General features: G+C 52.6%; 10 protein-coding genes across 10 annotated transcripts; 4 read left to right on the plus strand and 6 right to left on the minus strand.

Moving 5' to 3' along the window:
- Positions 1-1329: 1329 nt before the first annotated feature.
- On the minus strand, positions 1330-3097 carry N7498_006995 (glycosyl hydrolase family 79 C-terminal domain-containing protein; the record flags this gene model as incomplete). Its single annotated transcript, XM_058454057.1, has 4 exons — positions 1330-2119; positions 2189-2713; positions 2766-2865; positions 2923-3097. The coding sequence occupies 4 exons, from the start codon at positions 3095-3097 to the stop codon at positions 1330-1332; spliced, it is 1590 nt and encodes a 529-aa protein (XP_058306306.1).
- A 630-nt stretch (positions 3098-3727) lies between these two features.
- Positions 3728-7727, minus strand: N7498_006996 (cohesin subunit SMC1; the record flags this gene model as incomplete). Its single annotated transcript, XM_058454058.1, has 5 exons — positions 3728-3745; positions 3801-4167; positions 4217-7492; positions 7550-7643; positions 7697-7727. The coding sequence occupies 5 exons, from the start codon at positions 7725-7727 to the stop codon at positions 3728-3730; spliced, it is 3786 nt and encodes a 1261-aa protein (XP_058306307.1).
- A 593-nt stretch (positions 7728-8320) lies between these two features.
- On the minus strand, positions 8321-9226 carry N7498_006997 (uncharacterized protein; the record flags this gene model as incomplete). Its single annotated transcript, XM_058454059.1, has 1 exon — positions 8321-9226. The coding sequence occupies one exon, from the start codon at positions 9224-9226 to the stop codon at positions 8321-8323; it is 906 nt and encodes a 301-aa protein (XP_058306308.1).
- A 443-nt stretch (positions 9227-9669) lies between these two features.
- On the plus strand, positions 9670-10660 carry pdx1 (uncharacterized protein; the record flags this gene model as incomplete). Its single annotated transcript, XM_058454060.1, has 2 exons — positions 9670-9748; positions 9879-10660. The coding sequence occupies 2 exons, from the start codon at positions 9670-9672 to the stop codon at positions 10658-10660; spliced, it is 861 nt and encodes a 286-aa protein (XP_058306309.1).
- Positions 10661-11800: 1140 nt separating this feature from the next.
- On the minus strand, positions 11801-13779 carry N7498_006999 (WD40 repeat domain-containing protein; the record flags this gene model as incomplete). The annotated part of the gene is made up of 4 exons (XM_058454061.1): positions 11801-12565; positions 12622-13208; positions 13264-13391; positions 13472-13779. 4 exons carry the CDS (start codon positions 13777-13779, stop codon positions 11801-11803), a joined length of 1788 nt encoding a protein of 595 aa, XP_058306310.1.
- A 950-nt stretch (positions 13780-14729) lies between these two features.
- On the plus strand, positions 14730-16526 carry N7498_007000 (M18 family aminopeptidase). Its single transcript, XM_058454062.1, has 6 exons — positions 14730-14853; positions 14904-14965; positions 15017-15118; positions 15169-15304; positions 15357-15449; positions 15496-16526. Exons 1-6 carry the CDS (start codon positions 14742-14744, stop codon positions 16494-16496), a joined length of 1506 nt encoding a protein of 501 aa, XP_058306311.1. The 5' UTR covers positions 14730-14741; the 3' UTR covers positions 16497-16526.
- Positions 16527-16744: 218 nt separating this feature from the next.
- Positions 16745-17821, plus strand: N7498_007001 (DSC4 family protein; the record flags this gene model as incomplete). Its single annotated transcript, XM_058454063.1, has 2 exons — positions 16745-16956; positions 17044-17821. 2 exons carry the CDS (start codon positions 16745-16747, stop codon positions 17819-17821), a joined length of 990 nt encoding a protein of 329 aa, XP_058306312.1.
- Positions 17822-18006: 185 nt separating this feature from the next.
- N7498_007002 (ATP-dependent Clp protease proteolytic subunit) lies at positions 18007-19021 on the minus strand (the record flags this gene model as incomplete). Its single annotated transcript, XM_058454064.1, has 5 exons — positions 18007-18431; positions 18487-18628; positions 18679-18704; positions 18786-18804; positions 18860-19021. 5 exons carry the CDS (start codon positions 19019-19021, stop codon positions 18007-18009), a joined length of 774 nt encoding a protein of 257 aa, XP_058306313.1.
- A 563-nt stretch (positions 19022-19584) lies between these two features.
- On the plus strand, positions 19585-20772 carry N7498_007003 (uncharacterized protein; the record flags this gene model as incomplete). The annotated part of the gene is made up of 1 exon (XM_058454065.1): positions 19585-20772. One exon carries the CDS (start codon positions 19585-19587, stop codon positions 20770-20772), a length of 1188 nt encoding a protein of 395 aa, XP_058306314.1.
- A 383-nt stretch (positions 20773-21155) lies between these two features.
- On the minus strand, positions 21156-23944 carry N7498_007004 (fungal specific transcription factor domain-containing protein; the record flags this gene model as incomplete). The annotated part of the gene is made up of 4 exons (XM_058454066.1): positions 21156-22503; positions 22560-23308; positions 23358-23466; positions 23676-23944. The coding sequence occupies 4 exons, from the start codon at positions 23942-23944 to the stop codon at positions 21156-21158; spliced, it is 2475 nt and encodes an 824-aa protein (XP_058306315.1).
- Between the last annotated feature and the right edge of the window lie 719 nt (positions 23945-24663).

Genomic DNA, 24663 nt, shown 5'->3' on the forward strand with positions numbered 1-24663 from the left:
TACGCAAATCACGTCGAAACCTAGCATCCGTACGTTTGTTGCGTGTTACGAAGGCTTGTGCCGTCGAAACCTTGTGCAGTGCTATCTGGACTCTATAAGTCTGGCCAAGCCTTGGCCTTCCCCGGTATATTTCTTCTGCCAACTATTGTCAACTAGGCTGACGCCACGCCAACGCGGATAATTGACCCAAGCGCTTCTTCTTGGTCAATGGCTATTGTGCAGGTTCCCCACAGGGGGGCCGACGGGGAAGACCAAGCAGCTAGATAGAAGCACGGCAGGAGGCATGCACAGATACCTTAACCCCGTTCAGAAAAAGGCCATGGGACCTGAACCTTGGAAACGATACGAACCCCTAGAACCTAATTACTTGAACAAAATACGCCATCGACTTCTCACGCAAGCCGCGTCCTTGGCAAAGTTAGTTCACCGCAGACACAAAGGGACCAGACAGCTCCTCCATTCATCGAGAGCCGCATTGGCCCAGACCCGATCAACTCTCAGCCAACTCTCCGACGTAAGTATTGCGGAAGCCACATGCCCCTTGCGTGTCGGCGGGGGGGCAAGACGCAGCCATGTACATACAGCGAGGCTACGTAGACGTGCCCAAACGCTGGTGCCTTTGCCTGTTGCCTCGGCTCAGGGTGCGGACAAGCGGATGAGGATACTGGGATAACTAAGGCTGCCATTTCTCACCCCAAACCCCGAGTGGGACTGGAGTGCACAAGAACGGGCCCTACATGCACCCAGGTTTCCATTCGGAGCCGAGTGCAGGAGGCCGAACCCTGCTACCAGGTTTTCTGTGCCTTGGCGTGCATTCGGCTCTGATCAGCAGTTAGCCGGTGTCTTCGAGCTTCTGTTGTTGGACTCGTTTTCTTGTCGATGATGGGCGGTGACTGAGTCGCGGCTCCTCGCGGCTCTGCGGGCGAGATAGGGGTGATATTGGTACGTGATTTTGCTTTGGGGACTGGTGCCTTGGGAGATGGAGAAATTACGGGGAATATTGGGATGTTAGTTCCGCGAGAGATGCATCTATCGTTTATCCAAAACCATCGTCGTCGAGATCCATATTCCGTATGGAGTAGTTCCAACGCCCAATAGTTGCCGAGTCTCATGTATATGATCTCTCTACTCCACATTTCACTCTATAATTAGGATATTATTGCTGAATATGTTCTGCTGACATCCTCCCCGAGATTATTACCCTATTACCCAATGCATTACTCAGGTTGCCATACAGCCGTTCGCCCGGGTGGATCCCCGCTGACTCGGAGATCTCATACTACTGTAAGCGGATGGATTGCAATTGCGCGACTGTGCGATAGATCCAATCTACAAGAAGTTCAAGATAGCACCACTGGAAAGTGGCAGCTCCAGTTCCACCTCGCCCTTGGAACCCACTGATACCGTCTCACCAATCGTGACATTATCCAATCGCACGGGCGCACCCGCTTTCAGATTGTAGTTATATGACCAGCCATCCCAAGAGATACCAGTGATGGCATCACTCCCATTTGCCATCAGACGCTGCAGCGATAGGGATCTGGCCGAGACGTCGGGCAGTTGGAAGGTATATTTGGCCGAGGGGCGGGACTCCGCCGCGGTGGAGTAGTTGAACTCTTGCATGTTGATCACCGCAATACGGGCCAATTTTCCGTCCACATAAGCTGCGTAGGCGCCGTCGGTCTCGCTTGGCATGGGCAGGTTGACAACTTGGACGCTGGAATCGGCCTCGCCACGCATCATGGCGGCCACCATGACATTGCCGTAGTACGGTGCCTTGGTGCCGATCGTGGTCTTGCTGGTCTGGACGGGTTGCCACGATGCGTATCGATAGTCTGTTCCCTGGTGCATGTGGGTCCGACGGATACTTTGCGAGGCGCAGTAGAGGTTGAAGTCGACACCCCAGAGTGCGGCACCGAATGAGTTGGAGAGTCCCGGCTTGCCCTCGTTATAAAGCGAGTTCATTTCGCCGAGGATATAGGGAATATCCTTGGTTAGGCCCTTCTCGCTCAGGACGCGCGACAGATTCGCATGCTGTGCGACGACCTCAACGATTTTGGTGTGGTTCATCAGGGTCTTTTGGAGTGTGACGCCTGGTTGGTTTGCACCGCCCATGTAACTGCAGCAATAGTCATTAGCAATGTAACAATATATATGTATCTTGCCCTGCACATGTGTGTAGACTCACTTGTGCATCGAGTTTAGTGCAATATCTTTGTCCGAATCGAGTCCATCCTCCCACGTCTTGACCGGGTCCAAAGAATTGCCGATACCCGCAAACGACGGCGCTAAGAACTTGAACATCTCGTCCGACGCCATCTCAGGACAACTCTGAGCAAGCTTGCGCCTAATCATCTCCGTCCCGGACAACCAGTTATTCACATAGTCTTGTTCCGACCAGCCAGCGGGCCGCACAGGGTATGGAGTGGTCGTGCTGTACAAATCGGGCTCATTGCCGAATTCCCAATGCATCAGCTTGCCATCCTTGAGAGCCTTGCAAGCAAGAGGAACGGTGGCGAGAAGCGAGTTTTTCGCTGCGGTGGTATTTTTGGCCATGTTAAAACCATGGCTGAATTTACTTCCCGGCAAGGTCAAGTACGACTCGAAAAATGAGGGTCCGATATATAAAATATATGGATAGTCCATCGACACGGCAGGAACAATAGTTCCATTGACGGAGGTCTTGAGCGCCGGGTCATACAGGGCGAAATCTCTATATAGACCGTTAGATGACGTTGGTGCGCCGAATTTAGAGGCGACTTTACTGTGTGTTTCCTCCAACACGAAGATATGGCTTCACGCCTTGCAGGTCTCCAAGATTGTCCAACAGCTGATTTGAAAATCTATTGGGCTTGGACAAGTTGCCTTTCCCGATATCAGAACAATCTTCGTTCCTCTACCACCGGAGGCGTTCCGACGTACCTGCATAGTCCGGGAAGAAGGCAAGCTCGATCGAAAATGAGACGAACGGACGCAAAATTGCAGCACCAGCGGTATCAGGGGCGTCCTTGGCCACGGATACTGGTGAACTATCACGCTCAATGACTGTTGGTACAGCTGCCGCTACTGCAGCGCTGAGAAGCAGCGGGACAAACATGGCTGAGAATTGTTACACTCGACCGAGATTAGTACCTTAATACTTTGAAGGTGAACGATTCATGCAACGGGTCGAGTCAATAGTCCACTCGTGGAATCGAGGTCCCATTTATATTTAAGAATCGGCAACCGTCAAAATTAGGCTATTGAGCTTGAGCACTACAAGCTTTCAAAAGCCGGCGCTGCGACGGTACAAGGACCTTGGAAAGTGGGATATGACGACCATGACGCAGATTATTGGAGCGAAATTAGCCATGGTCTTATCCGAGGAAGAGAATTAGTGCGTGTCTCCGGGTTGACGATGCGGGGGTTACATTTGGGATTGTGGAGAGACGATCGTTGCACTGTTTTGCTCAGGGGTCGGCTATTGAATGTTTGATGCAAACCGTGCGCAAATCATAGCACCCGGCTCTAGAGTACCGAGCCAAGAGAAGTGACATCAAAGATAAATGAATTCCACAGGAAATGGTATCAATTAACAGAATCGCGACAGGTATAGCTGCGGGCGACGCCGTTGCGCACGGGCTAGGCCATTGATGAAGATCATAGAAATAAGGAAAGCTGACGACGTAATTTACACAAGCTAAGAAATATCAAAATTCATCATGAAGTCGGTCTCAGATTTGAGACATCAGGTGTACTTGCGGAGCTAGAGGGAGAAATCAGCCAATCTGTAGGGGGAACTAATGATAATGGACACTCACGTCGAGAGTCAGAGACTTGCTGCTGTTTTCCACCTGGTCACGGTAGATACCGACAAGAGCCTCACTGTTCTGGAAGAGTCCAGTCTTCAAACTGATGACAATAAACTGCATGCCAGGAGCAGCGTGGTCGTGAATGTAGTTAGCGATGCGGGCCACGTTCGTGTTGTCGAGAGCAGCATCGACCTCGTCGAGCACGAAGAAGGGCGATGGCTGGTACGAGTGAATGGCAAATAGCAACGCAAGCGCTGCCATGGTCTTTTCACCACCAGACAGATGCTCCATATCACGGAATCGCTTCAGAGGAGGCATGGCGTGGTACTTGATACCATCCAGGTAAGGCTCATCCGAATCCTCAATATCCAGGTATCTATAAAGGTCGTTAGAAGTATTTTACATCAGAGATTATTAGAACTTACGCTTGTCCGCCGAGTGGGTAATTGGCGCTACGCGTCAGCTCACGGTAGATTGGGCCAATTTGCTCAGAAATATGCGTAAAGGCCTTGTTGAAGAGATCGGAGCGCTTCTTCATCACTCCCTCGAACTCTTCCCTGGCCCTCCGAGCCTGCCGGCGAGCGTCTTCAAAGTCCTTCTCGGTACTGCGAAGCTTGTTCTCGACGGTCTCCAGGCGTTCCATGGCTCGGGCGTTTGGTGCCATCTTGTCAAGCTCACTGTTGAGAGAACGAACCTTCTCGAGCAGCTCCTCTTCGAGCTTTTCTTCGGCAGACTCCTTTAGGGAATCTCCGAGGGATTCGAAGTCGATCTCGATACCATAGTCCTGCACGACAGGTCCTTGCTCATCCAGGCCGTCCGTCTCGTCGACATCCATGGCGTCCGGATCAGCGGCTTGCACCAGGTCGTCGATAGGAAGCTTGTCGAGGGAGTTGGAGTCAGCTGCCAATGGGACGTCAATATCTTCAAGCTTGCATCGCCGCAGAAGGGCGTATCGACTAGATGAATTCCGCTGAATGTCGGCTTCAAGCCCGTTGATGTTCTTGAGAGCATTCTCGACGTGCTTGCTGCGCTTCTGGAGCTCTCTTCGCTGGTCGGCCAGTTTCTCGGCTGATTGCGCATAGATTTCCTTCTGCTTCTCGAGGTTCTCACGTAAGAGGTCAAGTTCGGCACTGAACTCATCTAGCCTATTGCGGATTTCCTCCTGCTGACCCTTGAGCTCCTCGATCAGGCTCATGTCGCGCTCGTATTGAGCCTTGAGGCCGCTGATGCGGTCATCTGTTGCCTGAATACGCTGCTTCTCAAAACTGAGCTGATTTTCAATGCGACTCTTTTGCGTTGTGAACTCGAGCTTCTTCTGTGCAGCCTCCTCCTGCAGGGAGCCCTGCTGTGCTTCATACTCGCGAATGTTGTCATAGCCGAGGCGCTTGCAAAACTTGCGGTAAACCTCATCTTCGACCGTGCTAACTGAGGCTTGGGAGGCTTCGATGGTTTCATCCATCTCGTCGAGAGTCTCCTTTCTCTCAGTATACTTGGGTCGTAGATCCTCCATCTGGCGCTTGACAAAGTCCAGTTCACTGCCCTTGCTCTCGATGTTCCTTTCGAGAGCCTTGAGCTCATCACGGGCATAGTTCAACCGTTGTTCGAGACCAACGAGCTCGCCCTGAAGAGTCTCTTCTTCAGAACCACGGCGGTGGGCCTTGGGGAGGTTGGAAAGGTCGCTCATGAGCTTATCCTTGAGCTTGTGAAGGTTCTCTACCTCGGAGTCTTCCCAACGCTTGGAGTTGTTTTGCTGGGGGCCTCGACCACCGGTCATGAGACCGCCCTTGTGAATCACAGTACCATCCAGGGTGACTGCCTTCGCGTCGACATTTCGCTCATAGCACAGATACTTGGCCGTCGCCAGATCGTCACAAACGATGGAGTTTCCGCAAGCGTAGCTGATAGCACGTGCGACAGAGTCGTCGTAGTCGACGGTCTCGATAGCAGGGCGCATTCCGCGGTGCATGCCCTTCAGGTTGGAGTTGAAGGCCTTGACCTGGATTGTCTCAAGCGGGATAAAAGTGGCCTGACCGGCGCGCTGGTCACGAAGATGCTGAATACATTCCTTGGCGGTCTTTTCGTTGTCAACCACAATGGCGTCGAAGTGACGCCCTAACACAGTGCTGACTGCATCAGCGTACTTTCTCTGCTTTGGTCGGCAGAGGTCGCTGACACGGCCCTTGACACCAGGGAAAATGCGCTTCAGAGTTGAAATCAACTCCTTAGCCCGGATGTCTCTCTCGGTTTGCTTCTTTCCATCGTCGGCTTCCAGCAACTTCCGCAAGACGACCTGAAGCTTCTCCTCCCACTCAGTTCGCATCTGCGAAACCTTGAGACGTTCTGATGTCAAAGCATTCAGCTCCTTCTTCTTTCGATCGATATCCTTGGAAGTTGTCTTGATGGTGTCCTTGAGAGTAAACTTGCGCTCATTCATGTTTTGCGCATCGGATTCGAGGTTCTTCAACTGCCATTCAGTGGACTCGAATTTGCCCTTCAAGCTGTTTACGGCCTCGGCTTCCGTTTTGCGCTGTCGTCGCAGGTTGTCAAGAGTCAGCTGATCAGCAGATGATCGCTTGCTAACCTCCTCACGAAGCTTGTGGTACTCCTGCTGATCAGCTTCGCTCAACTGTCCACCCTGTTTGCTCGTAGTATTCTTCCATTCGGTTTCCCATTGACCCTGGGCTTTCTCGACAAGCTTCAGGTTCTTTTCGAGCTGCTTGGCGTTATCAGACTGGGCGGAACGCTCCTTTCCGATTTCAGCGATCTTAGACCCATATCGCTCAACCTTTCTTTGCGTGATATCGATTTTCTCGTCGATGGGTACCAGCGAGTTGTTGAGCTCCTCAATATCCTTCTCCTTTCTCAAAATATTCTTCTCGGCTTTTCCAACATCCCTACCTACACGGGCGTGCTCCTTCTTGGCATCCTCGACGTTGTTTTCGTACTTCTCAACGCCTCGGCGGTATTCCTTGAGCTCGTCCTGGTATTTCTGAATGTCGGCACTGGATGCATCGATCAGGCGCTGGAAATGGAAAAGCTTCCACAGAATGTGGGTGATGATAGCTTGGTCACGTTCCTCGGCCTTCTTAGCGAAGTTCTCGGCCTCCCGCTTCTGTTCCTGGTATTGTTTGACCTCAGAGTTGATACCTCGGCGACGGTTGAGTTGAACGGTCTGCTGTTCGGCGGCCTCCTCTGCCTCTGCCTTCAATTTCTCATAATCGGCCTTGTGGTCCAAGCTGCCCGAAATCTGTTCAATCAACCGAGTGAGGTCTTTGGGAGACTGCGAGGCAATTGCCTCGACATCTCCCTGGAACACCAGGAAGTTGCGCGCTCGGATCAAAATGTTTTCCGCCTCCAAAGCCTCATTGTATTGTTGCGCAGTCACAATTCGGTTGTTGATGCGGTACTCGCTGACACCTTGACTGGTAATGGATCGGCGCCATTGCTGCTCCTCGCCGGCGTCATCCTCGTAAACTGCCATAACCCAGGCGGATCTGGGGTCGTTCTTGCCGCCTGCATCTTGCGAAGCATCCATATCCTCGTCATCCACCTCTTGACCATCCTCCCCGTTGGTAATGGGCTCCCCATTGACATCGACCTTCGAAGTGCGCAAGACGCGGCCACGGTAGACGAGATCGCGAAGATTTGTAGATCGCAGATGAGAGGACTTGATTCCTAGAACGAACGAGATGGCATCCATTCTGGTAGAACGTCAGTACACAATCCCATGTACCATAAATGACCTGATGACCACATACGAATTCGATTTGCCAGACCCATTAGGGCCAATGATTGACGTGAAGTAAGCATCTCCGAACAAGAGGGTATGATGGCCCTTGTAAGATTTGAAGTCTGGGGGTAATGTTAGCGAATCTGCGCGGCGCGCCGTATACGGTGGTCCATACTGAAAAGCTCCAGCCGAATAAGTTTGCCCATCTTGCCACGCAGCCGCTTCCTATGGAAGGAACACGCTCAAAACAAGCGAACGAGCTGAGAAGGGCGGGGTATCAAGTCGGGCGATTGACAAAGCTGGTCGGAGAAAGAGATGGTGGGAGGGGCGCGATATGGGGAAACCGCGTCGCGCGCCGCTCGTCACGTGGCCCAACATTGGGCTTGACTTCCGATTCACTTCTACGCTTAACATTATCCGAAGATTCGAAGAATAATTCCGGTGGTGCCATTTTGAATTAACATGCGAGATCAATTTCTTATTTTCCAGCTAGTCCCAGGCATTGGGCACCTAAAAAGATCAACTTCAGATAAAAGGCATCAATTATAGTCATAGAGTTAGTACCTGGTGTCAACAGCAGCCTATTGTTATCCCCGAATGGAATAAAACACGATACAATTAAAAGTACAATATTTCTGCCGCAGTTCCTTGGTTGTTCATATTGTTGGTACAAAGTCTATATATACATTTGTTGACGAGAATACAACCCCTGATAAGGGCAGACATGGCTAGAACACATGAGCTTACCGCTTCTGACGGGCTCAAGCGTAGACAAAACCATCAATCCATCCCGGCGGCATTAATAATCGCTGTATTTCACGGGGTTGCCGAGAGCCAGAAAATCTTCGGTTACAACGCCATTGCAGTCCACTCGGAAAATGCCTTTGCCATCAATCTCCAAAAGAATAAAGTCCTCTTGGGTCAATAATTGACGTACGGACATGAAAACGCCCCATATACCACGGCTCATCATCTCAGCCGGTGCCTTGAATAAGCTCTTCTGTGGGGTTTCTGCACTTCCAATCTTCGCGCTGTCGCGTTCATAGCGCGCCAGGCCCTGCGGTGAGACGATAAGTCGACGGCGGAAGGAGACCTGCGACGGCAACACCTCAAACGTGCGCGGTCTCAGAAAGGGAACCAGACGCCGGACCTGGAAGCGGATGTGCATCTGACCTTTGTGAGGGAAAGCTGTGATGTTGCGGACGATGTTGTGTGTCCTGCTCAGAGCAACAACGCCGAGACCAGTCGTCACCACACAGACACCCGCCATGAGAGCTTTCACCCAAGTGGGTTGCGACAGCTCGGGGTTTGCGATGTAATTTTCCGAGTGCCAGACAGCAAAAAGGACACAGCCCACGGCTAGGCCATATGCACTCAGGATATAGACACGCTTTTTAGGTGCCTTGAACAATAGTACTTCTCCATTTCTTGCAACCTTAATTGCCAATTTTCCAATATTTCCAAACCGGACAGTCGAGAGATTCGAAGGTGGTGCCACGGGTTGCGCAGTGGGTTGCGCGGAGGGTTGGGTAGTGGGTTTCGCAACTGTTCGCGGGGCGCGTTTTGGCTGCTTAGGAGTGGCGCAGCGAAGAGAACTCGAAGCAAAGGAGCGCCATGGTGAGGGGGAATGATTCTGCAGCCCAGATCGTACGGGAGCTCCAGGGCATCGCGGCCAAAGTATGCGGAGAACGGGTCTGGCGGACATTATGCAAGGCCTGTCCACGGAGTCAGCAAGATCATCGGAATCAACATGGCGATACGCAATTGGCAAGAGCCCAATCGGAGAAAGCAGACAAGTCGCGGAGAAGAGAACTTACTAAACTCACGGAGCAATCGCGTTGTTCTCCTCGGAAAGCACCGACAGTTCGAAAGCAGTCGTTGCGGCAGAAAAATGTTCCCGTCCCGGCCGCCGGTGAGCTCCCAACACCCTCAACATCAACTCCCTTCCAGATTCCAACACAACTTCTCTCACAGACAAATATACTCTTGGAACTAGCGCAGCTCGACGCGGTGGTGGGCTCTCGCTCGATTGTTTTCGTCTCTGCCGACAATCCAGCTCCGGAGAGTTGCGACATCAATTGAGCATCTCCGCCAGTATCCACTCCCACGTCCTCGGAGGTTTCATACATACTGCACACAGCATACAAAATGGCAGCTAGGATTCCAATCAGCCATGTTCCGGCCATGTTCGCCCGCCGCCAGCCTAAGGTGTTCAACATCTCCAAGCGTGAGTTTCCCGACTGTCCGAGAGGAGGTTCGAACTTGCAGCAAAAGCTCGCATTGTCTGATCAATTGCTCCAACCAAATCGAATTTCATAGTGAAAGCACTGCGGTACTAATTTTACTTCACTTTACAGGCCTTCAATCTTCCTCCGCTACCCAAACCCAGAACCCCGCCTATCCGCTCTACCCCTCCGTCGCCCAGCTCCTGCACCAGAAGAACGTCCCCGAATCGGAAGTGTCCAAGATCCCGGCCTCAGGTCCCAAGGGCCGGCTGCTGAAGGGTGATGTCCTGGCCTACCTCGGCCAGATCGCCGCCGAATACCCAGCCACGCAAGCGGCGACGCTCGCCAAGCTCGCTCACCTGGACCTGAGCAACATCAAGGTCGCCGCGGCACCGGCCCCTAAGCCCGCGCCGGTCGCGGAGGAGGTCGTTGCCAAGCCGCCGGCCATGGTTTCCCTGGCTATTTCAATCTCGCTGGCTGCCGTTCTGCGCGCGCAGGACAAGATCGAGCGCAAGCAGGGCGTCTCGGTGCCTCTGTCGCGCTTCCTGGCTGTGGCTACGGACCTGGCCAACGATGATCTGCCTCGCTCGAAGACCGACCCGCGCTCCACCGACGAGCTCTTCGATGAGATTCTCGGTGCCGAGCCCATCAATACATCCCGGGGCGACTACATTCCCGAATTGAACGCCTTCGAGGCCCAAGCTGCGCCCGAGCCAGTGAAGGAGGATCTCATCGACTTCCTCACTGCCAAGCCATTTAAGAAGACTGTGCCTGTTTCATTGCCAATTGCGGACGGCATGGCCACGAATGTCTTCAGCCTGACCGTTCCCAAGGCTGAGGAGCTGCGCGCCAAAGAATTCCTGGAACGGATGAAGACTCTCCTGCAGTACAAGCCTGCCAGGCTAGTGCTTTAAAATTGCCATTTTGACGTTATAAATCTCCCCCGAGCATTTCCTTTGTTCTGACATGCCATCTCCGCACTGCTTTCTGGAGGGCTCAAGGCTCATGTATTTAGTGTAGCATAGATAATTGGATTTCGCCTTGATTGGCTCTTGCCATGACGACTTGTTTGAGGCGCATTAGCTTTTTACTCTATCTGACGACCATGGCAAACGCCGGTCCTTTGAGGTACGGTACTGTGAAATCCTGCCGTCTGAGCTTTGCAGCGTATGTCTTTCATGTAATCCGACGCCTAACTTGTTCTCGACCCTGGAATGGAGTTGCCCAGGAGCGGGATCACTGGGATGATCCCTCCTGCAGACGGATCGTGTTTTCTTGTCCACACTCCTACAAGGGGGTGGGTGACCGTTCATCGTACTACGAAACTCTAGGTGACCCTCTGCCGGTGCCCTCACTCATCTCTGATCCTACCGCAGCCTCCACATGGTACTAAAGGAAGGGCAAGGTTTACTTTGAACAATATATACGTTTGATGTCGAGTTGTTTTCCACAAATACTGATTCGATACATCTATGTACGAGCTTCGAAATTGAAAGACAATATGTCAAACGAGTTCAAGTCTAGTACTCGAACTCGTGATTCCATTTCCTAACATGACAGAAACCCCCATCCATGCCGCATCGATGTATGCCCGCGAAATATTCAATCAGATGAAAAGCATAAAAATAAAGCGCAATGGAAGCAGACTAGTAAACCAGAAAAGAGGTCATGTCATCATAATCAAAGGGCAGAACAAGACAGGCAAGTTGAAAGAAATGGAAATGAATCATTCGCGATAGCGCAATGCCAGATGCCGTCCAGTTGAAACACCGTGAGCGCCACTGCTGGACCCGAAAAATGTAAGAAAGTGCGCCTGATGAAATAGCCGGGTGAAAAACAGAAAAAAATCCATGTGAAATCAGACTGGAGTGGGGGCGCCTCTGTAGTCCCCACTGGTGAAATGCGATGCAGCAGATGCCAATGCATAAAATGTAAAGGCGAAATAAGTATCCCTGGTAATATGCGGTCAATATCCTCTTCCTGAGGATCAACACCCTAAACCGAGAACTCCGTTTTGAATGCAGGTGAAAGAGGTAAGAAGGCTGTCGGTGCAGCTAACGGATGGTGCCCCATTCTGCAAGCTTGCTACCCTCGCGCCGCGAGTCTCTTGTAGCTCGCTTGTCGAAGATCTTCCAGAATCTGAGGGTTTCATCGCCAGCTCCGGTTACCACGGTCTGACCGTCCGGGCTCATTGCCAGGTATAGAACACGGAAAGTGTGGCCAGTTAGAGAGACGATCTGTTCCATGCGCGGGTACTTCCAGATGACGATCTGGTTTTGGCTGTATCCATGGGTACTGATGATCTCGTCCGAATTTTTGGACCAAGAAAGGTTGCAAACCTGGCTGCCCGTGTCCACTTCCTTGATCAGGGAGCCGGTTGATGTATTCCAGAACTTGATTGTGCGATCCGCTGTACCACCGCCCGAAGCGAGAAGGTGGTGTTGATGAGGTGACCATGCAATGGCCTTGACTGCTGCGCAGTGATCCGAAAAGCGGTAGAGGGGCGTCTCGTTCAGCTTGTCCCACACCATCAGCTTGTTGTCATTTCCACCGGATGCCAACTGGCCATCTTCAGTGTTCCATTTCAATCCGCAGACTTCTTGCTTGTGACCGGATAACTTGCGGAGGTATTGGTCAGGTGAGCGGACATCACGGTGGTAAATCAATCGATCTCGGGATCCTGATGTCAGGATGTGATCGTTCCACGCCAAAGCACCGACACGGTTCGTATGACCGATCATTGTTCGGAGCCGTCGACAGTGTTCGGCATCCCAGATCTGTACTAGACCTTTCCCAGTGCCAATAGCTAGATGTGTGCCCTGATCAAACGTTAGTAAAGTGAACTCAAGAGAACCGGGAGCTGCAAGTGTCTTACCCTCTGAATCCAGTTTACACTGGTCACTGTATCATCCTTGAGCTCACATAATTTGGTCACGCGGCCAGACTGGGAGTTCCACATGTAGACTGAGTTGGCCAAGCCGACGCCAAGCACATTGCTGCTGCCCCAATCCACCAAGTTCAAGTAGAAGTCATCTTGTAAATCGGGAGCATCTAGAACTTTGTAGGGTACCTTGTTGACATAGCGGGGCTGCTTGCGGGGTGTTTCGAGAATGCGTTGACTGTCATATCTTATAGGCGAAAGACTGTAGAGTTCTGATCGGACATTAAGGTTTGGTCCGTGGTGGCTTCTGGGAGTTTTCGAGGGAGTGGGATGGCCGGATCCCGGTCTTGTGGGCCCGTAGTTAAAGAGGTTCTTGTGTGGGGTTGAAGGTGTAATGCTAGCGGGTGGAAGATTAGCCACGACATGGGCAGGTGGTGTATGTGATCGGGTTTTGTCGTTAATGCCATTGGAAAAACCGAGTAATGGGTCGGGCGATGCTGAGTTGAGATCGGGCTGAGGAACAGTGTTGCCGAACAGTTCACTACGCAGGACACGAGAAAAGGTCCGGTTCGCTTCCTCGGCTGGAGTTTGCAGGTTAGCAAAGGTACCCAAATTGTTCAGCGAGAATTCACGAACTCTTCTGGAAATGAAGCTCTGAGTGAGGAGCGCGCCTCTTTGACTTGGAAGGAGTTGAAGGGCAGCCATCCTCGTGCAGCAGACTGTAAGTTGCCTGCAAGTCCTGGCCGTCGCGGTTGGGAATAAACCTTCATGATGGTCAGTCGCGTGTTTCTGAAACCCAGTTCGCCTGTATCTGGCGCCTGTCGCAGAGACCTTGACAACTTACCGGTCACCATAAACCCGCTGCCTCTTTCGGTGGGGACTTGTACCCGGTGTCCTTTCTCTTCGAGTGCCCGCCTCGCCGTAATCCTTTAGAGCCTTCGCCAGCGCTGAAGCATCGACGGGCTCTGCTCCCTCCGCCGCTCGTGGGCGGTTACCCAGGTTATCCGGATAGAAGATGGTTCTCTTGGCGGGCATGGTCGGTGGGGTCTTGGATCCCGGCGGTGATGCGATTGCTGCTGCTTGCGATCTGGTATTTACCCGGTTGGCCCTTCCACTCACGCCTGCGTTCGTGTCCTGAGATCGGTCCCCCATGCTGGCAGCTGGTCCCCAGGCCCCAGATGCAGATTGCGCTGGATCAACAAGTGGACAAGGAAGGTCATGCGAGAGAGTCGAGAAGTCGAAATGGAGATTGAAGCAGATTCAACTGGGTCGGGAATCAGAGATGGGACGGTGTCCTTGGTGTATCGGGGTTGGCGGGTTGTGATGATATGTTCCAATCGCCGATGTTGGCGCTTCGACACAGTGGCAGCCTACGGCACTTCACAAAGCGCAGGAGGTCCAGAGTGTTTCAGCGAAACAAAGAGAATGGCATTCACAGAAGCGACGGGGAATGTTGAAGAAAGAGGCGTACACAGGGAGAGCCATCCCTCTCGACCTGAAGTCACGCGTCGGCTGCGCTATACCCGATTGGGCTTCACTGTGGAATCCAGTTCGCCCACTTGGCCGCACTTTATATCTACGATCCTCCCGTCCATCACCTTATCTATTGAATCTATCTCTTCTGGATAGTCTGGCAGGTTATCACTGACATGAACAGTGCATGTGTTCGGCTTGGTTGAGATTACGATCCCCGGAACAGTCTGACCATGTGGCCTTTGTTTTGATCGTTCAGTCTCAGAGTTGTTTACATTTGAGATAGCGCGTGGACTTATTGGGTCAAATGGACCGAATGAACTAGACAAAACGGGCTGCAGAGAACCCTCACCAGTCAAGTGGCTAAGTGGGGGGGGAAAGGTGATGTGAGGGAGCGGACGCGAATCCCGACGTGCGCGCTCTTTCACGCGCCTCGGACGCGCAGAGCTTGGGCCATAGCAACAAGGTCTCTGCCAATCATTTCAGCCGAGAATTGTAAACGATCTGAGTATTACTCCGTACACGTTCTCGGACACGATAACCGTGAGGCCCCATAGTTACCCATCTTAGTGCTCCTAGTCGATCCAAGGTCCCAGTCACCGCCAAATCGGAAAAAACCCTGCCACGTTTCCCCGCGGACTATGCCCCCGCGTTTGTCTCTGCCCTCTTTCTTTCAATTCCATCGCTTTTCCACCATGGCCTCCGAAAAGCCTGCCAAGGCCTTCCTGGACTTTGTCAATGCCTCCCCCACTCGTATGTTCTCTGATGAAATCCGTGGGGAACCTTTGCTGACTGGGGTCTAGCCTTCCATGCTGTCAAATCTGCCAAGGATCTGTTGAACAAGGCCGGCTTTCAGGAAATCAAGGTACCCAGCCCCTTCTCCACAAGGTTCGATTATCGCTCACACCTTCTATAGGAGAAGGATTCCTGGGCTTCGACTTGCAAGCCTGGTGGCAAGTATTACCTGACCCGTAACACCACCACTCTCGTCGCTTTCGCGATTGGAAAGAAATGGACGGTATGTATGAATCCGACCGTTATCACTCAATTCGCTAATGACACTTCCAGCCCGGAAACTCCATCTCTATGATCGGTGCCCACACCGACTCGCCTGTCTTGCGGGTCAAGCCCGTGAGCAAGAAGAACGGCGAGGGCTTCGTCCAGGTCGGCGTTGAGACCTACGGTGGTGGCATCTGGCACACTTGTATGTCTACCTCGGCTGAATGTTTGAAGAAACCAATGACTAACTCCATCAGGGTTTGACCGCGACCTGGGTGTTGCCGGTCGCGTGATGACTCGTGCCAGCGACGGCTCTATCGTCCAGAAGCTGGTCAAGGTCGACCGTCCCAGTATGTTGCATCCTATCCAGGAAGTAAGTTTAAACTAACTTCTCAGTCCTCCGCATCCCTACTCTGGCCATCCACCTGGACCGCCAGGAATCCTTTTCCTTCAACAAGGAGACCCAGCTTTTCCCCATTGCTGGCCTGGCGGAGGCCGAGCTCAACCGCACCGCCGACTCCAAGCCCGCCGAGAGCGAGGATGCATTCTCCCCATTGAAGTCCGCGACTGAGCGTCACCATCCCTACTTTGTTGAGATGATCGCTGCCGAAGCGGATGTCAAGCCCGAGGACGTCCTAGATTTCGAGATGATCCTTTTCGATACGCAGAAGTCATGCCTCGGTGGCATGCGTGAGGAGTTCATCTTCTCTCCCCGTCTGGATAACCTGAACAGCTCCTACTGCGCCACCGTGGGTCTCATCGACTCCGTTGCCAAGGAGTCGGCGCTCGACAACGAAGACGCCATCCGTCTCATTGCACTCTTCGACCATGAAGAGATTGGCAGCCGCACCGCCCAGGGTGCCGACTCCAACGCTCTCCCGGCTATCATCCGTCGCCTGTCGGTGCTCCCATCATCTTCCTCTTCGGACACGGACCTGGCAACTGCCTATGAACAGACCCTTTCCACATCCTTCCTAGTGTCCGCTGACATGGCCCACTCCATCAACCCAAACTATGCCGCCAAGTATGAGGCCGACCACAAGCCCCAGATGAACAAGGGCCCGGTGATCAAGATTAACGCCAACGCTCGTTATGCCACTAACTCTCCCGGAATTGTTCTCCTCCAGGAGGTCGCACAGAAGGCGACGAAAGAGAGCGGCAACCCCATTCCTTTGCAGTTGTTCGTCGTTCGCAACGATTCTAGCTGCGGTAGCACCATTGGCCCGATGCTGTCTGCTGCGCTGGGTGCCCGTACCCTGGATTTGGGTAACCCACAGCTGAGCATGCACAGCTGTCGTGAAACCGGCGGCACCTACGATGTCGACTACGCGATCCGACTCTTCACCGGCTTCTTCCAGCACTACTCGGAGCTGTCGAAGACCATTTTTGTCGACTAGACATCTGCATACAGATAACATGAAACAACTTGAGTGAAATAGATATATCTGAATCATGAACCATTCACGCAGGTTAAACGTACATGTAGAGATGCAAGTCAACCTTGAAAAAGCACAGAAAGTACATGCACGTGGTCGGCCCGAGATAAACCCGCCTCCTCAACTCCACACCTTATCACTTCCCCGACCCCATCGACCTGGAGCTGCCTGGACGACCATTAACCCCGTTCATGCCCCCATGACCCTCTATGACCGACGTCGATGCCTTTCGAGATGCGGAGTACATCGCTGACGTGTCTGGCATTGCACTCGACGATGCGGAGCCGGGCTCGTCAGCGCCCAGCAGCGACAGTCGCGTGAAGAAACTCCAATCGTCCGCAAAGATCGCCTTCATCGACCGGCTGTTGCGCGATCTGGACATTCTCATTTACTGCGAGCTTTCAGCGTTATATTACATGGAGTGAGTTGGGCCTTTCCCCGCAATTTGCTATCCCGCAACCTGCCCACCCGCCCCAAGGAGCTCACTAACACCTTACCTTTACTATAGCTGCTCTGTGGTTCTGTTTGCCGTTCGCGCCGTCGTAGAACTGATCTTCTTCACGCCGAAAGCGCCGCCATTCGATCCGACACGCAACCAACCGTTCGTCGGCGCCATCATCGCCAGCAACCTCTTCTGCATGATCTTCCACGCCTTCTTCATCCGACCCGAAGCCGGCGAGAGCACACGCGGGTACCTCCACGGCGGATTGTTCATCGATTTCATTGGACAGAAACCCGTACCCGTTTTCCGGCTTCTTTCATTCGACCTATTGATCTTCCTGGTCGATTTCGTCATGCTAGCATTGATCGTTGAGAGGGTCAAGACAGCAGGCAACCCCCCTTCTACAACCGACACCACAAATACAGACTCCGCGACAAGTACAGAACAAACCGACTCCGAGCGGCAGGATCATGACGCAGAGGAACGAGGCGTTATCCGAGAACCCGAGAACACGAGCCCAAGTGACACGCGGAGTACATCACCAGTCGCCGAGGTCGACGACGATGTTAATAACGAGCGAACAACCCTCCTAGCTGATCCCGGCGAGACTAGCTCTATACAGATACCGCGGGGCGGTCATCCATTGGACTCGTATTCGTCGGGCCTGGCCGTGATCATGGAGATGGGTTTCTTCAGCACTATACACGATCAATGGCGGTACACAACGACCCCTCGGCGTCCGACGACGGGCTACGTGCCCACGCCCGAGACGGCGACTTTCCTTCGGCAACGATTTGGGCTGCAGGTTGGGGCCGATGGACGTATTGTACGGGTTGGCCGATGACGTTCCTTGTCATTTGCAATGTATTTTAGCCTGAAACATTGGAATCTATTCGCAGTACCCTCGGTGCTGGTTACCGACGTACGACTATCTCTCCCTCACATGTAACCCTGAAAGATTGGATATAAGGGACGGTCATGATAATGTTACAAACAACTCTCTCTCACCCAGGCCCTTGGACAAACCACCTACACAGCAGGTGGCTTCCCCTCACCAACACCCCCATTCTCCTTACTCTTAACTCTACGATCCAAAATCTCATCCACAAGACCAATTTCCAACGCTTCCTGCGCACCCATGAAATAATCCCGCTCCATAAGCTTCTCGATCTCATCCAGCGACAACTGCTTCTTGCCCGTAAGATGGCGCTGATAGATCTGGTTAAGCTGGTGGCGCACGCGCAGGATCTCTTTCGCGTGGATGGCGATGTCGGTCGCTTGACCAAAGTACCCGCCTGAGGGCTGGTGGATCATAATCGAAGAGTGCGGGAGGCAGTACCGTTTACCCGGGTTGCCGCCACATAGGAGGAGGGAGCCCATTGAGGCGGCCTGGCCGACGCAGATTGTGCTGACTGGGGAGGCGATGTAGGTCATTGTGTCGTAGATTGCGAGGCCTTTTGAGGTTAGCTATTGATGTTGGGTTGGGTGGATTGGATATATGGCAGGTACCTGCTGTTACGGAGCCGCCGGGCGAGTTGATGTAGAGGTGGATTGGTTTCTGGGGGTTGTCGGCTTCGAGGAAGAGGAGCTGGGCGACGATGGAGGCGGACATGGACTCGTCGACTTCGCCATTAAGGCAGATGATGCGCTCCTGTGGCGGTTGTTAGCTAGGGTGAAGTAGTTTCGGATACGATCTCATACCTTGAGGAGCCGGGAAAAGATATCATCTGTTTAGTGAGCGCAGAAGCAGCTTGTTAGTCTAGTGTTCAGGGTAGAGGGGTCTCGTTGGGAGCTAGTGCGTAACGTACAGGTGTGCCAGCCACCGCCCTATAGCTTGTCAGTACTAGTCTCGGGTTTAGTAAAGTATGAGAGCGGGACATACCACTGTCTCGGTCACAAAAGGAGTGGGCGTCCATCCCCGCGCAGGCGTGCGGTCGAACGAAGGCGCACAGCTCGAGAAGGACCGCGGGATAGCTGCGGCAGGTCGGAGGGTAGAGACCGACGAGCGAGTTAATGATCGCCCTAAGCGTGGAATAGACAACATCGGACGCATCTTTTATCAGGCCGAATGCCACTCGTAGACGTGGTGACGAAGTCGAGAGGTGAAGGAGTTGCGAAAGGCGGAGCGGAGCTATCGATAACTCTATCGGCGCTAAGATATGAGATCCGGTCTCGTCTTCATCTATGAGCATTGGCCGTGCGAATGCAATAATATCTTCTTTCTGATTTTGGTATATGACTTTGAGTTATTGCTATGATTGTCAAATAAACATGTTATGATTTGAATCGACGAGATTGTCATAAATCCTATAGGTCGCTAGGTTCTTCAGCCGGTTAGACAAGTGATGTATCGCTCCTCCACCACCCATTGATTATATACGTCTGCCAGCAAAACACAAAAAGGGCATCTGAAGGCCCGCAAGAAGCATATCAACCAATTGAATGATTAATACATCAAGATCTCATCAATTGAGAGTTGTAGAACAGCATTAGAGGTCGCCTGGAATACTCCGCAAATCGAGACCTCTGATTGGCGCAACGTCCGCGGCAACTTTGCGAAAGCAAAAAGCGCGACTCACAACTCTCCTTCATCACCAACACAACACAATGGAGTGCGCCAGCCACCGGGTACCATTCGCAACATGGCGACTTCGCGTATTCCGCCAGCTCCTAACAACATCGCACCAGCCACACGTCACTCGCCGCTCCATCTCAAGCTCTCCACGCCATGAAGCTCCCGCAGATAAAGCCGACACCGAGACAAATATCCCACCGTCAAAACGACTCCCTCAATCCCCGCTAGTCACCAATATGCGCACCGGACCAGAAAAGCAACGCAAAAAGCTCCCTACCAAAGCAGACCTCAACCCGCTCTCCAAAAACCCCTGGGCCGTAGCGCTGGCATCGCCGCCGCGCATGTGTACCTTGACGGGCGCGCGACTGCCCCGCGATATCCTGGGAGAATGGGGCTTAGTGAAAAAACCCGATACGGAACTCAACTACATGCTCCCAGTGGGCCTGCTCAAGGACTCGTTGGCGCGCCAGCCAACACCCGCGCAGACCGAGGCAGCAGACGCGGCGAAGCATGAAGAACTAGGCGACGACGAGTCAGCTATGAAACCAGCGCGGAATGATAAAATGGGCCGCCAGCTCTTCCTCCGAATGCTCGACAGTCTTCCGTTCCTGCGGATTGTATCGCCGATTTTTGCCAGGAACGCGGGCAAGAAAGCAGCTGTTACGAAGATGGTGCCTTTTCGGTGGAAGCACCCGCATGGACCTATTACTTCTCGCGAGGAGAAGTCGATTGTGTGGATGGAGGGCATGCCGGAATATGTGCTAAAGTACATGCGGCGCGATGTTGCTAAAAAGTTGGAGGCGACGCGGCAGAAGTGGCATCTTGGTGCTGGTGATGGGGTGTGGAGTGTTCTTGATATTCAAGAGTTCTCGGACGCTGCGATAGTAGATGCGCTGGGGCGATTGGGATCAATTGAACGCGCGGAATGTGGCGCGGCACTTATTCTCCGTCCAGGGGGAGCTAATGGTGGGGATATGAACGAGGAAAGATCTTCTCCAGAGGAGGTCATTCACCCGCAGACCCAGAGCAAGATCCCCGTGTTTGATCTATCGGCACTTCTAGGCGAGTCTGATTTGGAGACCCTTCGCCAGACACAGGCTCCACATTACCAGCATAGGGCGCTGTTCTTCAGACCTGAAGATGCTTCGAGCATAAAAACGATGGTGTCACTTTGGAAGCTCAAACAATTCCTTCTGGAGGATCCCAAACTGAAAGTTTAACAATGTTCATTCGGATGGATGGGTTGCGTGTATCTATGATCTACAACATTTGAATGCACTATATAGACCATTTCCACAAAAACATGGGGAATCGATGTTCTCTAGTTTAGAAACGTAGTATCGTCGAATGCAAATCAGCACTCCTGACACCCATAACCACTAGAGACTCTGAATTCAAGATGACCGATGCAAATGCTTTTTATGCAAAGATATGCTAAGGTGGTGGTGTGATGGAATATCCAGGTAACTTTTATAGAAGACACGCTGATGATAAGAGGAACACCATGCAAATGATCAGAAGCAAGAGGTGGGACGCGAGACAAAAAAAGGAAGATTCGTATGCGTTCCTTTCTTCATCTCATGAGGTAGAGGTAATTTCAAGATCAATGCTGTTCTCGGGGATCCTCGGAAGATGGAAGCAAAGACCGAATGAATTCCTCACTGAGCGGGTCATATGGGAAGTACGAGTCGGCCATCTCGACGGGTCCTTGTAGCGAAGACATCAGATCCGGAGTGGGGAGGTTGAAGTAACTCGTCCAGAGGTCTGCTTCTGGGACCTGGCGCGAGCCAAAGATGGACATTTCCTCCGGCAAGGTGAAATAATCGCGCGAAGACGGAGCAGTCGGGGGGTGGAAGGGGAGATGAGCAGCGGTCATGGAAGAGTTGGGATCTTGCTGGTAGGGATGGGAGGGGATGTCGTCGATGGAGTATTTCATGCCGCTGGCGAGTTTGCGGAAGCTGGAGTCGCAGAGCTGCCATGCACGGCGGGAGCTGTGTTCGGGCATGGCGTAGAACCAGCGGATACATTTCTTTGCTAATCGCACGAACTTTTCTTCTTCTTCCGGCATGTGTACGCTTCCAAATGATAGTTCGAGGAGAAGCACTATTGCGGCTTGCATCATTTGACGTAGGATGCACCACCAGGGACAGATGTCGTAGAGTTGGAGGACGTTCGGTTCGTCGGGGATCAAGTCGATCATGCCACATGCCGACTCCAATGTGACGACTGCCATCGTATGGCTGAATGTAGGCTGTGATGATGCGTTTTGACGCGCATCACGCCGGCAGAGACACGGGCGGCCGAGAGTGATTCGTACGCTGTAGTAATGGAAGCCTAGGGCCAGTTTACAGCGCAGCTGGTTGTGGCTGTCGTCGGACTTCTTTTGCGTGAAATCAAGCCCCGCGGGAAGAATCGATCGCCAGAAGTCGATTCGCGACTTCGCTTCATCTATTCGACTTTCGATTTCTGACCATGGTAGCATGACGCAGTTGGTTGAGTAAACTTTGTTGATAATCTCCTGGGCGATGATCGTCAAGTCGCAGTTGTAAAGATAGCAAAGCCCGAAAGTAATAGGGAGGCTCCTGACCCAGGATTGGTCTCGTGTCTGAGATCTGTCCCTGCTGCCGGTTTGTCGAATCAGTGAGCTCGCCATCACGTTGTTGATCTGTTCGTCTCTCAAGTTGGGGTCGTTTAGAATTTCAATGGCGGCGGCATCTTCTTGAAGCTGATCTTCTTCGAACGGTAATGGCAACGGGGTCGCGTATCCTCCATCCGGTGTCGAAATAGCTCGACCGGTCATGATGCCTAGCATATGCTCGAAAGAGTATATGCACCACCATACTTTGTAGCGAGCCTCTTTAGAGATGTGGGGGGTTTTCAGGCTTTGGTTTTTTAGGTTGATACCGAGCGTAATGGCAGAGCGCACTGCCAAAGCTGATATTCTCCAGGCCCTGTATAAGAAATTAGGGCCGTTCCACCACGAAAAAGAAAAGGTTCCGATGCGAACCTGTTGATTTGGTCCGAGGCAAGAAGGTAAAATGCGATCAGTCCTTCCACTTGAACTTGCTGGAGATCAGGATGTGCGAACAAAGCCTCGCTGTTCATGCTAAGAAGTCTGGCGCGGGCCAGATACATCAAGTGGTCGTTTTGATTTCCGCGCCACGGGGAGTTCATGAGGTGGGCGTGCTTCGCCGCGATGGCGAAGATGACATTCAAAATAGCAAGCCACTTATCGCCAGGTCGGACCGAGTTGGATCGAGTAGAGTTGTCGAAAAAGGTCTGGTATTGGGCACAGAATAGCGTTTTGCTGATGATGGGGAAGAAAGGGTGCACGGTTTTCAAATAGTCGTCAAAGAGTCGGTCCGCCAAATGTCGAGGAGGCATAGTATACTTTTGAATCGGCTCGGCCACGGAGATGCTGAGGTCGTCAAGGTGATAGTTCAAGGCGCTGAGTGAAAATTTATCCTTCGTTTCGTCGTCTTCATCACCTTCTGATTCCAAAGTGCCACACTTGCCGCGGGCACGCTGCTCGGCTTCTCTCTGCAAGCGTTGCATCCAGGTAATTTCCGAGGTCTTGCCCATGTAGCCCGTTGCTCGAGTGTGTTCTGATCGGTTATGATCCTCTTCCACTCGGTCAATGGCGTCCAGAGACCCAATCGACGACAGCGGAGATGGTTCCTCCGGCTCCATCTCATTTTGAGGCGTGGAGAGTTGAGAACGGACGTGGTCAAAGGTACTGTCCCCCTTCAAGTCATGCTTGGAAGAAGGGTCAGTCCTGGCACATTGCAGTAGCGAGTAAACACACCTTTTCCAGCAGAGTCTTGATCCAATCCGTACGAGACTCGACTGAATTTCGTAAATCGTCCATGAAGCTTTCATAGTCCTGCACTTCAGCCGAGAGCCTGTCCACCTCCCTGTTGAGCCGCAAAAGACCCGTTAGTAATTTGTTTTCATTTCTAGTACTCCGTACGAAGGAGAATCGTGTTGGAAAAAAACCACCCACCTTTTCATTTTTTCCCTCCAACCGACGGGATAGTGGCAGATCACCCTTAGTTCTCGACATTGGCGACACACGGGGGTGTCGCCGCTGCATTTTGTTTTGCGCTGTCTACACGACTCGCACGCTCGTGGGACCCGCCGGTTGTAGCGCTGAGTGATTCCCGGCGGCTGCCGGGGAATCGCAACTTTGGCATTGGAGGCCTTCGAATTTGTAAATTTGGCGTCTCCCAGCGCGGGTGCTGAACTGGAAGTTTTCCCACTTCGAGGGGTATCCCCCGAAGCCCGCTTGGGAGTACCAGGGGCACTATGCGTCCCGGACTGTTTCGCAGACGCTTCATTCAGCGCAGCGCCCTGGCCAGAATTGTACGAATGTTTTTGTTTTTTGCTGGTCATGAGAGCAGTCGACAGTTAACACAGGAGGAACAACTAAATTACTAGGCTACGAGCTATCATGGTCAAAGAGGTGCCAGTGCCAGTGTGACACCTTTTGCTTCGGTTTGAGATGCCGCCAATGAAAGCCCCGTATTTGCAGAATGCAGACGGGTGGGGATCGGAGCCCTAAGAGGTGAGGACGAAATAAAGTGGTCAACTGTTCAATCTAGAGCGCCGCTCTCGCCCTTCTCTCCCGACCGGTCCGACGTCAAATTGCAGGTCCAAACAAGCGAACTGCTTCGGATTGGCCGGCAGCCCATCCCACCGTGCCTTTCCACTCCCCCGCTTTTTCAGGTTTCGGGAGGAGATGCGCGGCTGAGATGATCCGCAGAATATGACACGGGATGAAGTAAGGGACCAGGGTGTCGGGATTGCGTGTTTTGGTCTCGGGGCTCACGGAATCCTGTTCTTTTCGTGCTTTTGCTCGCGTGAGGCTTTTTGCTCGTCTTGGGGCCATCGCTTTTGTTTTTCTCCACAAATTGCCGCCTTTGGAATGGTACCGACTCATCAACCGGACATGGTCGAACAGATATCTGCTGGTGCAAGCTTGGCCTGTGTTAGTTTACCTTCTTGACCGAGGTCGAATCCAGGTGGACTGCTCAATTTGCTTTCATTCGCAATGTCGACAAATTGATGCCTGGCAAGTGCCTTCCCCTCCTTTTTACTGTTCCACTTATTCA

This window comes from Penicillium cinerascens (assembly GCF_028974065.1).
Source record: "Penicillium cinerascens strain IBT 15544 chromosome Unknown contig_9_segment0_segment0, whole genome shotgun sequence".
Taxonomy (NCBI): Eukaryota; Fungi; Ascomycota; class Eurotiomycetes; order Eurotiales; family Aspergillaceae; genus Penicillium; species Penicillium cinerascens.

Coding starts and splice junctions, on each gene's coding strand:
- N7498_007000 (XM_058454062.1), top strand. CDS start 14,742: ATGCCCCCGCGTTTGTCTCTGCCCTCTTTCTTTCAATTCCATCGCTTT. Junction 14,854..14,903: donor TGTCAATGCCTCCCCCACTC/GTATGTTCTCTG, acceptor ACTGGGGTCTAG/CCTTCCATGCTGTCAAATCT. Junction 15,305..15,356: donor TGGTGGCATCTGGCACACTT/GTATGTCTACCT, acceptor TAACTCCATCAG/GGTTTGACCGCGACCTGGGT.